Source organism: Chiloscyllium plagiosum, chromosome 20 (assembly GCF_004010195.1).
Source record: "Chiloscyllium plagiosum isolate BGI_BamShark_2017 chromosome 20, ASM401019v2, whole genome shotgun sequence".
Classification (NCBI taxonomy): domain Eukaryota; kingdom Metazoa; phylum Chordata; class Chondrichthyes; order Orectolobiformes; family Hemiscylliidae; genus Chiloscyllium; species Chiloscyllium plagiosum.
Window position 1 is genome coordinate 26,471,613 of NC_057729.1, and position 15,145 is coordinate 26,486,757.

The following is a 15,145-nucleotide window of genomic DNA, read 5'->3' on the forward strand; positions in this document are numbered from 1 at the left end:
CTCTGACCAATAAAGGAAAGCATACCAAACGCCTTCTTCACTATCCTATCTACCTGCGACTCCACTTTCACGGAGCTATGAAACTGCACTCCAAGGTCTCTTTGTTCAACAACACTTCCTAGGACCTTACCATTAAGCGTGTAAGTCCTGCTTAGATTTGCTTTCCCAAAATGCAGCACCTCGCATTTATCTGAATTAAACTCCATCTGCCACTTCTCAGCCCATTGGCCCACCTGGTCCAGATCCTGTTGTAATCTGAGGTAACCCTCTTCGCTGTCCACTACACCTCCAATTTTGGTGTCATCTGCAAACTTACTAACTGTATCTCTTATGCTCGCATCCAAATCATTTATGTAAATGGCAAAAAGTAGAGGGCCCAATGTTAATGAGGAAGGTGAGGGATGCACTTCTTGCTTTGCAAACTCAAATTTTCAGTTTACTTAGGAAGACTTATTTTATTTCAGTCAAGAAACAAAAAAAAAACATTAATTGCACATATGGTAATCATTTTTGTTTAATTTAGGTTCAGTGCTTGAGGCACAGACTCAGGCAATGTGGATATTCAACAGTAACTGTCGAGAATGTTTTCAATATTCAAGGTAGGCAAATTTATAACTGATTGAACTATTAGAAAGTTTTTAACATGGCTTTCAAGTTGATATTGCGTTTTCTGTCTCCTGTTGAGAAACCATTCCCATTTATAATGAGTTCAAAATAACCCTGGTTTGGTTCGAAAAGGTTATAAAAATTTGTGAAAATGCATAGACAGCATGTTATCCCTTTTTACATTCATTTTCAGTTGAGGTCTGCGTATATAAGTAAAAAAGCTCACATTTAAGAAATTGCTTTTGAAGATACTTGAAACGTAAAACAAAACACGATGCAATGTTCTCAGTCACTGGATGTTTAAAAGTGTACATGTCAAATTCTATCCCAATGAGAGTTCAAATTTTGAAAAAAGAACTTTCCAACATTTATTAATTGGGAGAGAATGTCAGCTGTAAGAATCTGCGACAGAACCTTATGGATACTTCCCTTCAAAATGGCAGGAAGCCATTTTTCTGTAGGACCTTGGCCGACATATACAATGAATCCACAGCAGCAAATGCAATGGCTCAGATTTTGTTCTCAGCCATAAAAGAATGACCTTCACTGTTCCCCTTATTTACAGTTGCTGAAAGACTTTTTCTGTGTGCTTGTCAGCAGAGATCTCTAGCTGTCTTGCACTTATTTCTATGAGGTGGAGAAGTTAATGATTAGATTCCCAACCAGCCCACAATGATCCTCCTAAGAGCAATCCACCCAGACCCATTTCCCTCTGAATGATGCACCTAACACTATGGGTAATTTACCATGGCCAATTCACCTAACCTGCACATCTTTGTAACTGTGGGAGGAAACCAGAGCACCTGGAGGAAACCCACGCAGAGAGGGGGAGAATGTGCAAACTCCACACAAATGGTCACCCGAGGCTAGAATCGAACCTGGCACTCTGGTGCTGTGAGGCAGCAGTGCTAACCACTGAGCCACTGGGCCACCCCAAATGTTTTGGGTGTAACCCTTCTTGACTCCTGAAGAAGGTTTACATCCGAAATGTTGACTTCTCCAACTCCTGATACTACCTGGCTTGCTGGAGAATGTGCAAACTCCACACAAATGGTCACCCGAGGCTAGAATCGAACCTAGCACTCTGGTGCTGTGAGGCAGCAGTGCTAACCACTGAGCCACCGGGCCACCCCAAATGTTTTGGGTGTAACCCTTCTTGACTCCTGAAGAAGGTTTACATCCGAAATGTTGACTTCTCCAACTCCTGATACTACCTGGCTTGCTGTATTCTTCTAACCTCCTGATTGTCTACCTTGGTTTCCAGCATCTGCAGCTTTTCTGCCTCTCAGCTGTTTCTTTGAGCCACTCTGCATTAGAAATCTAAGGTACCTGAGGCAATTGACAATGGGCAATTGACAGCAAGGGTTTTCAATGAATTAGATTAAAGCATCATTACAGAACTGTGCCATCTCATCAACGAAGTAAATGAAGGGCACCAATCTTCAGCCAATGCGATTTGCGCCACATGATAACAAGAAATGTTGCAGGCACTGAATACCGTAAAGGCTGTGGGCCCTGACAACATTTCAGCAATAGTCCTGAAAGCTTCTGCTCTAGGACTTGCAGCTCCCTTTTCCAAGCTTTTCCAGTATACTGACTGACAATGTGAAAAATTACCTAAGTACGCCCCGTACACAAAAGGCAGGATGTTTGTGATTGTAGGAGCTCAGTCATCTCAGCTCCAGGACATTGCTGCCTAAATACGTCCTGTGCACAAAAGACAGAGTGATTGTGATTGTAGGAGGTGAGTCATCTCAGCTTCAGCACATTGCTTCAGAAGTTCCTCAGGATAGTGTCCAAAGCCCAACCACCGTCAGCTGCTTCATCAATGTCCTTCCCTCCATTGTAATGTCAGAAGTGAGGAAATTTGCCAATGATTGCATAATGTTCAGCACCTTTTGCGAATCCTCAGACACTGAAGCAGTTCATGTTCAATTGCAACAAGATCTGGACAATATCCAGGCTTGGGCTGTCAGGTGGCAAGTAATGTTTGTGCCACACAAATGTCAGGATATGACCATCACCAAAAACTTTACCATTACCCTTTGACATTCAATGGTGTTACCATTACTGAATCCTCCAGCATCAACATCCTGAGGGTTCCCATGGATCAGAAACTCAATTGGACTTGCCACATAAACATAGAGGCTACAAGAGCAGGTCAGAGACTAGGAATACTGTGGAGCATAACTCAACTCCTTACTCCCAAAGCCTGTCCACCATCTACAAGGCACAAGTGCACAGTATGATGGAATACACTTGCTAGAATTGGTGCAGCTTCAATAACACTCGAGAAGCTTGACACCATTCAGGATAGAGCAGCCCACTCGATTGGCACCATATCCACAAGCATCCAATCCCTCCTCCACTGATGCTCAGTAGTAACTGTGTGCACTATTTACAAGATGCATTGCAGAAATTCACGAAAGATTCTTAGACACCATCTTCCAAACCCATGACCATTTCCATTTAGAAGGATCAGAGCAGCAGATAGATAGGAACATCACCAACTGCAAGTTTCCCATCAAGCCACTTATCCTGAGTTGGAAACGTATCGCCTTTCTTTCATTGTTGCTGGAATTCCCTCAATAAAGGCATGTGGACTGCAGTGGTTCAAGAAGGTACATTACCACCACCTTCTCAAGCGCAATTAGGAATTGGAATAAATGCAGGCCAACCAGCGATGCCCTTGTTCCAAGTGTGTTGATATGGCTTCAAGAAGTATATTTTGTCCTAATTTTTACTATGAAGAAAGATTGAGAGGGAGATGCTGAGCAATTTACTGAGAGCTAATAAAGTAAACAATTTGTGAGGCCTTAGGGTTTTTATTAAAGTTGGAATGATAGAAGCAGCCTGAATGAATGGGGTCAAGCTCTTACAGAGCCAGGAGTTTTAGTTTTTCAGTAACAGTTGCCAAGCTGAATGTGGAAGCTATGTTTCCTTTCTCTGTTACAGTTAAAAGCTGGGGTTCTCTTCCTGCTGCTAGAATTGAATGTGAGACTATCTATTTTACTGAATTTGCCTTGGCCAAGGGTGTGTTTATGGGATGTTATTATATTGGAAAAGTTCCTGTTTAGTAGTTGATCCATAATTCTGTTCAGTTTCCGGTAGAGTTAAATGCTTCCGATTTCTTATTTCTTTTGTTGCACTTTAATTATAGTGTTTGAACAAAGTGTGTTTTGCTTCAAGCCTGATAGTTTGGCCAATTGATTTGCACCAGAATGCAATGCCTGGCACTTGCCTTTAAAATAAGAGAAAGTTAGGGTGTCGGCAAGCTTCTTAATATTTTGAGGGGTTTTGGTCTGGTTCATAACACTTAGGTGAATAATAAAAATAATCAGATTATTCATGTACGTGAAGCAAAATAAAAGGTTGTAAGATACAGATGGAACTAAGGGGAATATATAAAAGAGTCAGACAGAGAAAGTAAAAAGAAACAGAATTATTTTTCTCCCAAGAGAATTCATGGAATCTCACAGAGGCAACAGAAGAGGGGCGTGAGGGATTGTATCGGGAGGAGCTCAGCTATCTACTGGAGAGTTGGAGAGACCTACACTTCACCTTTTTCAAGAAGGCTTGTGCATTCTGACTTTTAATAGAGATATTTGTGGGAACTTTCTAACATCTTACCTGAATTCTTTATTTGGACGAGCTGGTGTTGGACTGGGGTGTATAAAGTTAAAAATAACACAACACCAGGTTATAGTCTAACAGGTTTATTTGGAAGCACTAGCTTTCGGAGTGCTGCTCCTTCATCACGTGGTTGTCACAAATGTTGTTTGATTTTTAACTTTGTACCTGAATTCTACGACACATCTTAATAATAGATTATGTCAACGCTTGAATACTTTGCCAAGAAATGCTGGCTGAGCCAGAAATGCCCTCATCCTGTGAATAAATAAGAGAAATACTTGATACATATTTGCAACAATTGTAGCTTCACATGGGATAATTTTTGTTTGTTCTTTCTTTTAACTAGGAAAACAGTTCAGAGTGATGATCATCTCTACAGTACATACTTGTGAAAGCTGCACTTCTTCAAAGAGTGCTAATTTGGAGTTTTTCAATCAGTCTAGGGTTTTGAACACGGCGATGACACGAGCCCAGTCTCTTGTGATTGTTGTGGGTGACGCTGTGGCTCTTTGCTCTGTTGGAAACTGCAGCAAAATTTGGAAAAATTATATTCAGGAGTGTATTGACAATCAAGGCATTTACCCAGAGGACCTCACAATGGAGCAAATTAAACAGGCCGTTATTGACACTGAGAACTGGGCTTGTAAGGCAGAAGATGAAAATGACAATGATTCTTGTTACTCAGATAAAGATGTCGATCCAATACTGCAAGAACTTTTAGATGAGAGCAAGAATGTGACTTTAACAGTGACAGAAGAAGGATTGATGGATATTGTTGTGGCAGATGAAATAGAACCAGAGGAGAACATCAATAATCAAATTCCAGCAGGAGCCATTCAGTCCTTACAGAAGAGGAAAAATGCACAGTACACAGATTATCCTTTACATGTGCTGCAGACACTGCTATTAACTCAGCCTTCAAAGTATAAGCGATGTGAGATAATCATGGAAAAATTTTACAAAGGCTATGCTGTCACCCTTGATGATCCTCAGTCTATACACATTAAGATAAAAGGTCGACTTAACTGTGGACATTCATTTCCTGGTGATCAAGTTTTAGTTGAAATTCTGGATCATGATTCAGGCCAAGTTGATAATACTAATCTAAGCGGAAAAGTGGTTGGAGTATTGAAAGCAGGCGATTTACCAAGAATCTTCATCTGCACAGTTGATGAATATGATTCGCATGTAATGATCCCTATCAATAAATGTGTTACAAAACTCTACACACCACCAGTGGATAAAAAGTCTCGTAACAAAATCCCTATTCGCAAACGCAAAAAAGACAAAATTGTGACAACGCAAATTATATGTCTTACTGAAGAAATAAGGAGGAATTATTTCTTTGTAGTTGAACTGCTATGCTGGCGAAGCTGCTTTTACTTGCCACTGGGAATTGTAACTAAAATGCTTCCTGCAGCGGTAACAATGGAAACAGGAATGGAAATACTGAACTTGGAATATCAAATTCATGACAGCTATCCAAAAGAAATTCTGAAAGAGATAGCAAAATATAGCCAGACTAATAATATTTTGGAGGGAAATCGAAAGGACTGCCGGAAGTATTTAACGTTCACTGTGGATCATATGAGTTCCACAGATCTTGATGATGCAATTAGTGTGAGAGAGTTAGGTGACAATTATGAAATTGGGATTCACATTGCAGATGTAGCAAGCTTTGTGCCAAGAGGTAGTTGCTTAGACCGTGAGGCGCTCAAGCGTGGAGTTACTCATTATCCGCCTGGCAGAGATCCAATTCATATGCTCCCACCAAAGCTCAGTGAAGAAGTCTGCAGCCTGCTACCAGAAAAACCACGCAAGGTCATCTCTCTGTTTGTTGTTGTGCAAAAGAGTACAGACAAAGTTGTTAAAGCAAACTTTTCACTTTCTGTCATTCAATCAGATAGGAAACTTTCCTATGATAAAGCAGAGGATATCCTCAACTGCTTTAGTGGAAGTGAATTGAGATTTGACACTTTGGAAGATTCAATTGCAACAGCTTTTCACTTCTCCAGAGTTCACAGAAAATGTCGACTTCAGGACGATTGCTATTATGATCAGGCAGATGAAGAGAGACGCCTAGGAAATAGAAAATCCCAGCAGATGATTGAAGAATTAATGATAATGATGAATAGCTTTGTTGCTGAATTCTTGACCAACAAAACAAAAACAGTGAGTGTGACACCATTGAGATGCCAGGGGTCTCCTGCATCTCAGCAGCTGGCCAAGCTTGAAAATACGCACAAAAACCTGATTTCCCTTTCTATTCATCTCTCCCATCACTTGGGCATCACGCCAAATGTTCAATCTCCACCTTGTGAGAAATTCCAGATCCTGTCCTCTTTGTGGAGTAGCCTGATAAAAGCAGCTAAGGATAATGACATTCACAGGTTGGCAGATTTCATTGCAACAGATGATATCCACCCAAATCTTGCACCAGTAACAATGGAACTGAGAAAACTTATGCACAAATCCTTCTTTGTCCGTTCCAGCTCAACAGCTCTGTCAAGGCAAGGACATTACTCTCTGCAACTTGAATCCTATACCTGGGCCACTTCACCCATTCGCCGATATCTGGACATTATTATCCAACGTCTCCTTGCCATGGTCCTATGCGGGGAAGCAGATCTTCCATACAGCAAACAGGAAATTGACAACCTATGTATGGATTTCAACAGAAAGAATAGAACGGCTTCAAATTATGAAAAAAAGGCTCAATGCCTCCACTTTGCAACACAGCTTAGAAGTCAAGTGGTACAAAAGCTGGTATTCGCTGTTGAAGTTGAATCGTTAACCAGATGCTTCAAGGTCATATTCCCTTTGAAGTATAATGCCCTATCAGAGCTCCTTGATATAAATTACAGAACTCTGCAACTGGTGGATCAACCTGCCTATGATGAGAGCACAAAAACAATGAAGTTAACATGGAGGAAACGAATCTACTGCTTAGAAACAACAAGAAATTCTATTCTTCCACCTGCACCATTTTGCAACCCACATGTCTGCACTATTAATGCTAACACTTGGCAGCAAGTTGTGCAAGCGGTCAGGTTGGAAAGATTTTCTGAAGTGGCTGCCCTTCTCCTGGAGAACAGTGAAGGTGTCAAATCCAATGGCAAGCAAGGGCACTTTGGCAAGATAGATGTAAGCAAGTGTCAAATTTCTTCGGTTTCACATTATGTACACATTTCCCTGGAGGTGAAAAATGGTGATGCATTGCAGTTGCAACTGAGCACAGATATAAAGAATGGTTTTTTGGTGCCAGCTGTGCAATTGTTGAGTATAACTCCAGCCTTTGAGATTTGCATTGAACATGCAGAAAATCCCATTATATGCTTCTCAGAATATGCCTCCAAGTCGCCTCAAAAGACCTATAATAGTGCAAAGGAATACCAAAGAATCTGGGGACCATTGTGCGCAATGGAATCTGCATCAAGTTCTGTTTGCGAGAATGAAGTTATAGTCATCTATGATGTTAAAATAACTTGGAAGAGGGAGAATACACATGTTGGGAAGCTTCAGGGCACATTCTGTATTCCTAAAGAATTTTGTAAAAACTGGCACCTTGGAAGTGCCCTGACTAATTGCTATCTGTGTATCCGGTGTAGAGGCTTGAAAAAGAAACCAGAAAGGAATCTGACCGGAAATGATGAGGCTCTTCATCTAAGTTTTAAAGCCCTTCACATATCAGAAAACACCTCAGAGTTGAACATTGACCCTGACAATTACATTTGGGTAGCACATGCTGTGACTGAAGAGTTCCAAAATGATGGTCCCAAACCTGACAGAGAGACCTACAATAAGACAAACTTTTCTGTGTACAAAACCACCATGGATATGATCCCAAATGAAATATTCCAGAAGGAGACAAAGTTTGTGGTGGAGATTATTCCCAAACTACTTCCTGATCTGTAAGTACTATAGCTGTCAACCATGATTAAATGATTTTTTTTTGTCCAGTGTTGTGAAAGTTTGTAGGATTAGAACATTTGGTGTGGGGGAGGGGGTGGTGGTAGATGTCAGCTCGCTCAATTGGCTGGACAACTGGTTTGCAATACAGAGTAAAGTTTGTATATACATTCTCTACTGAGCTAAATCCATTGGTTGTGTTTGGAATTTAGTCAAGCATGCATAATCAGGTTATATTGCAGGACTGTGTCAACAATGCATTCAGAGCAAAATATATAACAGATGCTTGGCCATCTGTTCAAGCATAAAGCAGGTAACAGATATCTTTAAGTTGTCAATCAATAAAAAAGACTAAATCACACGGAACAATCGCCAGTCAAATATATATATGACAGTTCAATGCAGAGAACATTTTATCTATTAGATAATGTATAGAATCCAGATAGTATGGAAGCAGCCATTCGACCCAACGAATCCACACCAACCCTCTGAAGAGCGACCCAATTCCCCCACCCTAACCCTCTATCCCGACAGTTCCCATGGCTAATCCACCTCGCAAGGATATCCAAAGATTTGCAGGTCAGGTGAATTGGCCATGCTAAATTGCCCATAGTGTTAGGTGCATTAGTCAGGAGTAAAAGTAAGGTAAGAAATGGGTCTGGGTGGATTATTTTTCGGAGGATCGGTATGGACTTGTTGGCCGAAGGGCCTGTTTCCATTCTGAAGGGAATCTAACCTAATCCCTGGACAGTAAGGGGCAATCCACCTAACCTGCACATCTTTGGACTGTGGCGGAAAACAGAGCATCTGGAGGAAACAGGGAGAATGTGCAAACTCTACATAGACAGTTGCCTGAGGCTGCAATCGAACTCACATCTCTGGTGCTGTGAGGCAGCAATTCAAACCACAGAGCCACCGCATGCTCCGCTCTAAGGAAGTATTCTAATATATTTGACCCCTTTTCCACTTTAGAAATGCTTGACAATTTAATGGTCTCTTTTCTATTTAGAGTAACATCCTAGCATCCTAAAATGTGTTTAGCTTATCATGCAGAATTATATATTGGCATTTGAATTAATCAATCAAAAGGTTCCAAAACCAGAGTGTCCCAGGTACTTTACACCTCAGTGCTGGTATGGACCTCATCAACTTCATCAACCACCTGACTCCATCAAAATTGTGAAAGGTTTAACATGTCCACATCCACAATCATGCCAGCAAGATTGGGAATACTGCATGTGTGCAGCATTTTAACTTACCCTTTTTTCTGTGCCTGCCATAAGTAGCTGGAGATGGGACTAGGGTGGATTTCCACATATAGGTCCAGTTGGTTTTTCCCACGTCAGACTGAGAAAATCCAACATATCACAGAATCACCTTGTAACTTAATACTGGACGAAAGCTGTACATTTGCTGTGTGAAAAGCTGACCTGTAAATATTTCCAGACACTTGCAATGTTTGTATTGCATCCCCGTTTTTTTTCTTTCTTAAGTTTTCAGAGATGGAGATGATTTAATTGAGTGAACTTGGTTATGGTTTACAATTGTACCTCATGAGACATCGTTATCAACTCCAAACCCAACATAATTACAGTAAAGCACACTAACCTCTGGAGTATTTCTGCACTTCCTGTTTTCATTTCACTGTGAGCTTTCAGCTTCCTAGCTTCACTGCTTTCGTAGGCACTTATAGCATTTGATGTTTGAACTGCTCAGGACTGTTAGAAAAAGTAGATATAGTGAGTTAGCAGAATTAGTTCTGTGTGTTGTTTGCTGTCAATTAACTCAAAGGATCAAGGGATTACAATGGAATTGCTTGATTATGAGCAACAAGCGACTGAGAATGAGGAGGAGAGCAAAGCAGAGGAGGTCAGGTACACCTGGACAAACAATGCAGAAAGAGAAATTGATTTATCAGATTCACATTGATGAATTATTCCAAAAATAGACACATAATGATCATGTGCCAGTAGTCAGAGGGCTCTTGCTCTTGTAACACTTCCAAATTCTGTCTCTTTAATAGTTCCTTTCAAGGTTGACTGCAGGTTACTTTTTGCAATCTTTTTGGAATTCCAGTGGAATATTTTTTGATTATACCATTGAATCTAGATCCATTAAAAAAATGTCTGAAGCTAGATTTTATACAAACGCTTCCATATTTTCCATAGTATCATGTTCCACCCAGGAAAGGGTATGTCTTTATATTGCATAAATTGTGGCATATTATCCTGAACTACTGATTCATGCTCCTGCTGGAAAAGCCCTCAAAACGATTGTGGACTTGTGTTTATGCAGTGCCCTAAATATTAGAAAACATCTGCAAGTGTTTCACAGGAGAGTGTTTTAACAGTATTCACATTCGGCCACATGAGTGTGATGACAGTTGATTAAAACTTTGGTCAGAGTGGTTTAAGGAGCATCTTGTGGGTGGAAAGGTGAGGCGAGGTTTTGAGAAAGAGTGTTAGAGCTAGGAAACTGAAAGCTTGCTTTGAAATAAAAACAGGAAGCGCAGAAATACACCAGAGGTTAGCTTGCATCTGTAAAAAGACAATGCTGAGGTTACCTCATTATCTTCTTTAGGGAGGAGAAAGTGAGGACTGCAGATACTGGACATCAGAGTCGAGAGTGTGTTGCTGGAAAAACACAGCAGGTCAGGCAGCATCCGAGGAGCAGGAGAATCAACGTTTCGGGCATAAGCTCTTCTTCGGGAATGAGGCTTGTGGACCAGGGGGGCTGAAAGATAAATGGGAGGGGAGTGGGGCTGGGGGTAAGGTAACTGAGAATGCAATATGTAGATGAAGGTGGGGGAGAAGGTGATTGGTCAGAGAGGAGGGTGGAGAGGATAGATGGGAAAGGTGATGGACAGGTCAAGAGGGCAGTGCTAAGTTGGAGGCTTCAAACGAGGATAATATGGCGGGAGGGGAAATGTGGAAACTAGTGAAAGCCACGTTGATCTAATGTGGTTGCTGGGTCTCGAGGCGGAATATGAGATGTTCGTCCTCCAGACATCAGGTGGTAAGGGTTTGGTGATGGAAGAGACCCAGGACCTGCATGTTTATGGCAGAGGTGGAGGGGGAGTTGAAGTGTTCAGCCATGGGCTGGTGGGGTTGGTTGATGCGGGTGTCCCAGAGATATTCTCTGAAACAATCCGAAAGTTGGCATCCTATCTTCCCGATGTAGAGGAGACCACATCGGGTGCAATGGATACAGTAGATGAAATTTTTGGAGGTGCAGGTAAATTCTGTCACATGTAGAAGGATCCTTGGGGCCTTGGATGGATGTGGGGGGGGTGGTACTGTGGGCGCAGGTTCACCCTGGACACCTCCCTCCCTTCCTGAACTTCTCCATCTCAATTTCCGGCAACTGACTAACCACAGACATCTACTACAAGCCCACTGACTCCCACAGCGACCTGGACTACACCTCCTCCCACTCTACCTCCTGTAAAAACGCCAGCTCTTATTCTCAATTTCTCTGCCTCTGCCACATCTATTCCCAGGATAACTAATTCCACCATAGAACATCCCAGATGACCTCCTTCTTCAAAGAGCGCAATTTCTCCTCCCAAGATGCCCTCCAGCACATCTCCTCCACTTCCCGCACCTCCGCCCTTGAACCCCACCCATCCCAACACAAAAGGAAAGAACCCCTCCAGTCCTCACCTTCCACCCCACCGACCTCCATAAACATTGCATCATCCTCCACCACTTCTGCTATCTACAAACAGACCCCACCACAAGATAAATTTCCCTCCCCACCCCCATCAGCATTCCAGAGAGACCATTCCCTCCGCAACTCCCTTCTCCCACCAGCCCACACCCCACACCCGGCACCTTCCCCTACCACTGCAGAAAGTGCAAAACGTGCGCCCACACCTCCCCTCTCACCTATATCCAAAGCCTCCAAGGTTCCTTCCACATCTGACAAAATTCTACCTGTACTTCCACCAGTGTCATCTACTGTATCCTGTGGCACCTGATGTGATCTCCTCTACATCGGGGAGACAGGACGCCTACTTGCAGATCGTTTCAGAGAACATCTCTGGGACAGCTGCACCAACCAATCCCACTGCCCCGTGGCTGAACACTTCAACTCCCCCTCCCACTCTGTCATGGACATGCAGGTACTGGGCCTCCTCCATTTGCAAACCCTTACCACCTGATGCCTGGGGGAATACCTCATATTCCACTTGGGACTCTGGAACCAATGGGACCAAAGTGGATTTCATCAGTTTTTCACAAACCTCATTCCTGATGAAGGGCTTATGCCCAAAACGTCGATTCTCCTGCTCCTTTATGCTGCCTGACCTGCTGCGCTTTTCCACACTCTCGACCCATTCTCTACTCCAGACTTGTGTGATTGCTAGACTCACAATCCTTATAACTTCTGTTTGAAATTTTCAGACGGAAAGAGCGTGCTATTCAGAATCTTCCGAATTCTTCACAGCTTGCACAGAATATAGCATTGGGTCGACACATACCTCTCACAAGTAAGAGAAACATCAAATTTAATTGTACATTTATTCCAAATATAAGCCTTGATTATATTCATTGGTAATATGAGAAATTTGAAGAGGTGTTTCTATTAACTTGTTCACAGCTGTTGTGACATTTCTGCAATCAATTAACCAGTCATTTGTAAACAGTATATGATAATACATTACAAATATGCAAGACTAGAAAAATGCTGCATTTTTCTTGTGAGAGTCATTGAATGCTGAACTGTCTTTTGTACTCTTATACTTCAGTGTAACTTGAGATTATATGGTCAATGAAAAACTGTTCATGTCTGATATACTTGGGATAATATCCTTGTGGTTAGCTGAGATCATGCGAATATTGACCATGCTAAGGTTACAATGTCAGTGAGAGGACACTTTTTCTCCCCTGGTGCTTGAGGTGTATTAGAGAAAAAAAAAAATGTATCTTTCTTTGGTATCCTGGGCACTTACTTGGAGGCTCAGTGGAATTTACTTCCACCCACTTGAGGGCCAAGCTGTTTCATCTCACTGAGTATACCAGGCTACAATTGTACACTGACGTAGGGACCTTCTGTTCAGACCTGGCCCTGGAGGATCTGCATCCCAGGAAGCAAGTGGGTCTTTCTTATTTCTTGGTCGTTTTTGCTGGTCTCCTGTTATAGTGTTAGAACTCCACTAAGGTTTTGCAGCTGTTATATTGAATAGTCTTCATCTATTTAGAGCAATGCAACATTTTGGATCATTTATAAACATTTGGTGGAATGCTATACTTATTATGTATTCTCATGGTCTTGGAGTCTGTTGGAGCTGTGGTGTTTTGCATATACTACACTTTCATTACTTATGTTATATTTTTAATTCGTTTGTGATTTTCTCATACCACATTCTAATTCATTTAGTCACTGTGGCACCAAAAGCTATAAGTGTTGTGAACACCTACTTGAAAGCCTACCAAAGTTTCTGGGATCGAAGGAAAGTTACACTGGCGCACCATGTGCACTGATCAGAATTTTGGGAGGCCTTTGGAGAATACAGCATTGGGCAGTTACTGGGGAGGCACCAGCACAGAAGAATACTTTAGCAAAGGGTGGACAATGAGGAGCCATTAAAGGTTTTTGCTTCAGGTCCATGCTAGGATCCAGATCTGGCTCCTAGCTGTGTCCCACAATTTCCAGGCTGAGTATCACTTTGTCTGATTCAACCTGGTGAATTGGTTGTTGGGTTAATGGAATTAAGGAATTTGTGGTTTGAGACTTCCTCTCGCCATCACACCCCTTCAGCTGGAATGGGTCATATTTAGAGTGGATGAACAAAGAAATGGGGAAAAATTGGTGCAGGAACCAGAACCAACCAAAATTGTAGCCCCTGCATTATGTCCCTGAATACATTAACGGACTGAAACTGTTCCACTAATGATTTGATTTAAATTCATTAATGTATCAATCAGTTGGCAAATATTGGTTGATTTAAGTCAGCTAGTGCTTCGAGATTGTACTGTACAAATTCATAAATTAATGTTTTGTGTTGTATGAATTTACAGACAGGTCATTTTCTGATCAACATTAAACATGTGCAATATTTGAAGTACCCACTTTCAGGGCGTGTGTTGAATTGGGTGAGATTTCACTGGTCAGAGAACTAGTAGGAAATCCCCGTTAATTACACTGTGGAGGCTTGATGCAATCAAGTGTCCTTCAGGCACCGAGTTGGACATTATTGGACCTTTCCCATTATTAAGTGTCCCAGTGATAAAAGTCCTGCTGGCCAATCAGAGGCTTCCAACTGCTTGTTGCTGATGGCACCAGCAGAATCTGTTACTTCTAGTTTCACTGCAGGCATCAGGAACCCAGGAATGCCAAGGGGCCCATACTAAAGATGTGGTGAGTATTATATAGAACTAGATAAAGTTACAGAAGGCAAGAGCAAGGTGTTGACTTTGCATGTTTGATCTCCCTCTGATCAACTTTACTTTCTAAATCTGACTGAATGATATGCTTGTTTCTTCAATGAATATGAAGAGATTTTTGAAATGAATCTCCTGCTTCATGCCAATGCCATACTAGTCCCACTCAAAAGAAGAAAAAGTTTATTTAAGACAGGTGTCAGGAAAATAATACAATTGAGAACCAAAAGATATGCATAAAGATCAGAAGAGATGTTAAAAAATAACAAGTAAGGAAGGCAGAGAGAAAATGTGAGAAAGGACCGGTAGCCAACATAAAAATGGGTGTCCCAAAGTCTTCAATATGCATACGAATAGTAAAACAGTGGGCAGGGGAAGAATATCTCCAATCAGAGACCTAAGAGTGGATTTACATGTGGAGGCAGCTGGCATGGCTACCGTGTTAAATAAATACTTTACATCTGTCTTTATGAAAGGTGGAGATGCTACCCAGGCCATGGTGACAGAGGACAAAATTCTGTCATTAGATGAGTTGTAAATTGATGAGTAAAAAGTGTTGGATAGACTGTTGGCATTTAAAGTTGACAAGGGCCAGGGACTGAGATGTAACCAGG

General features: G+C 41.8%; 1 protein-coding gene across 1 annotated transcript in view; it reads left to right on the forward strand.

Moving 5' to 3' along the window:
- The window catches only part of helz2a (helicase with zinc finger 2a), a gene marked incomplete at its 5' end in the record, with an annotated part of 86,210 nt that overhangs the window by 23,420 nt on the left and 47,645 nt on the right, over window positions 1–15,145 (forward strand). The window contains 3 exons of the mRNA XM_043710066.1: window positions 524–599; window positions 4,586–8,150; window positions 12,552–12,637. Of these exons, the coding sequence (XP_043566001.1) occupies window positions 524–599; window positions 4,586–8,150; window positions 12,552–12,637 (3,727 nt within the window). The remainder of the gene's footprint in view (window positions 1–523; window positions 600–4,585; window positions 8,151–12,551; window positions 12,638–15,145) is intronic.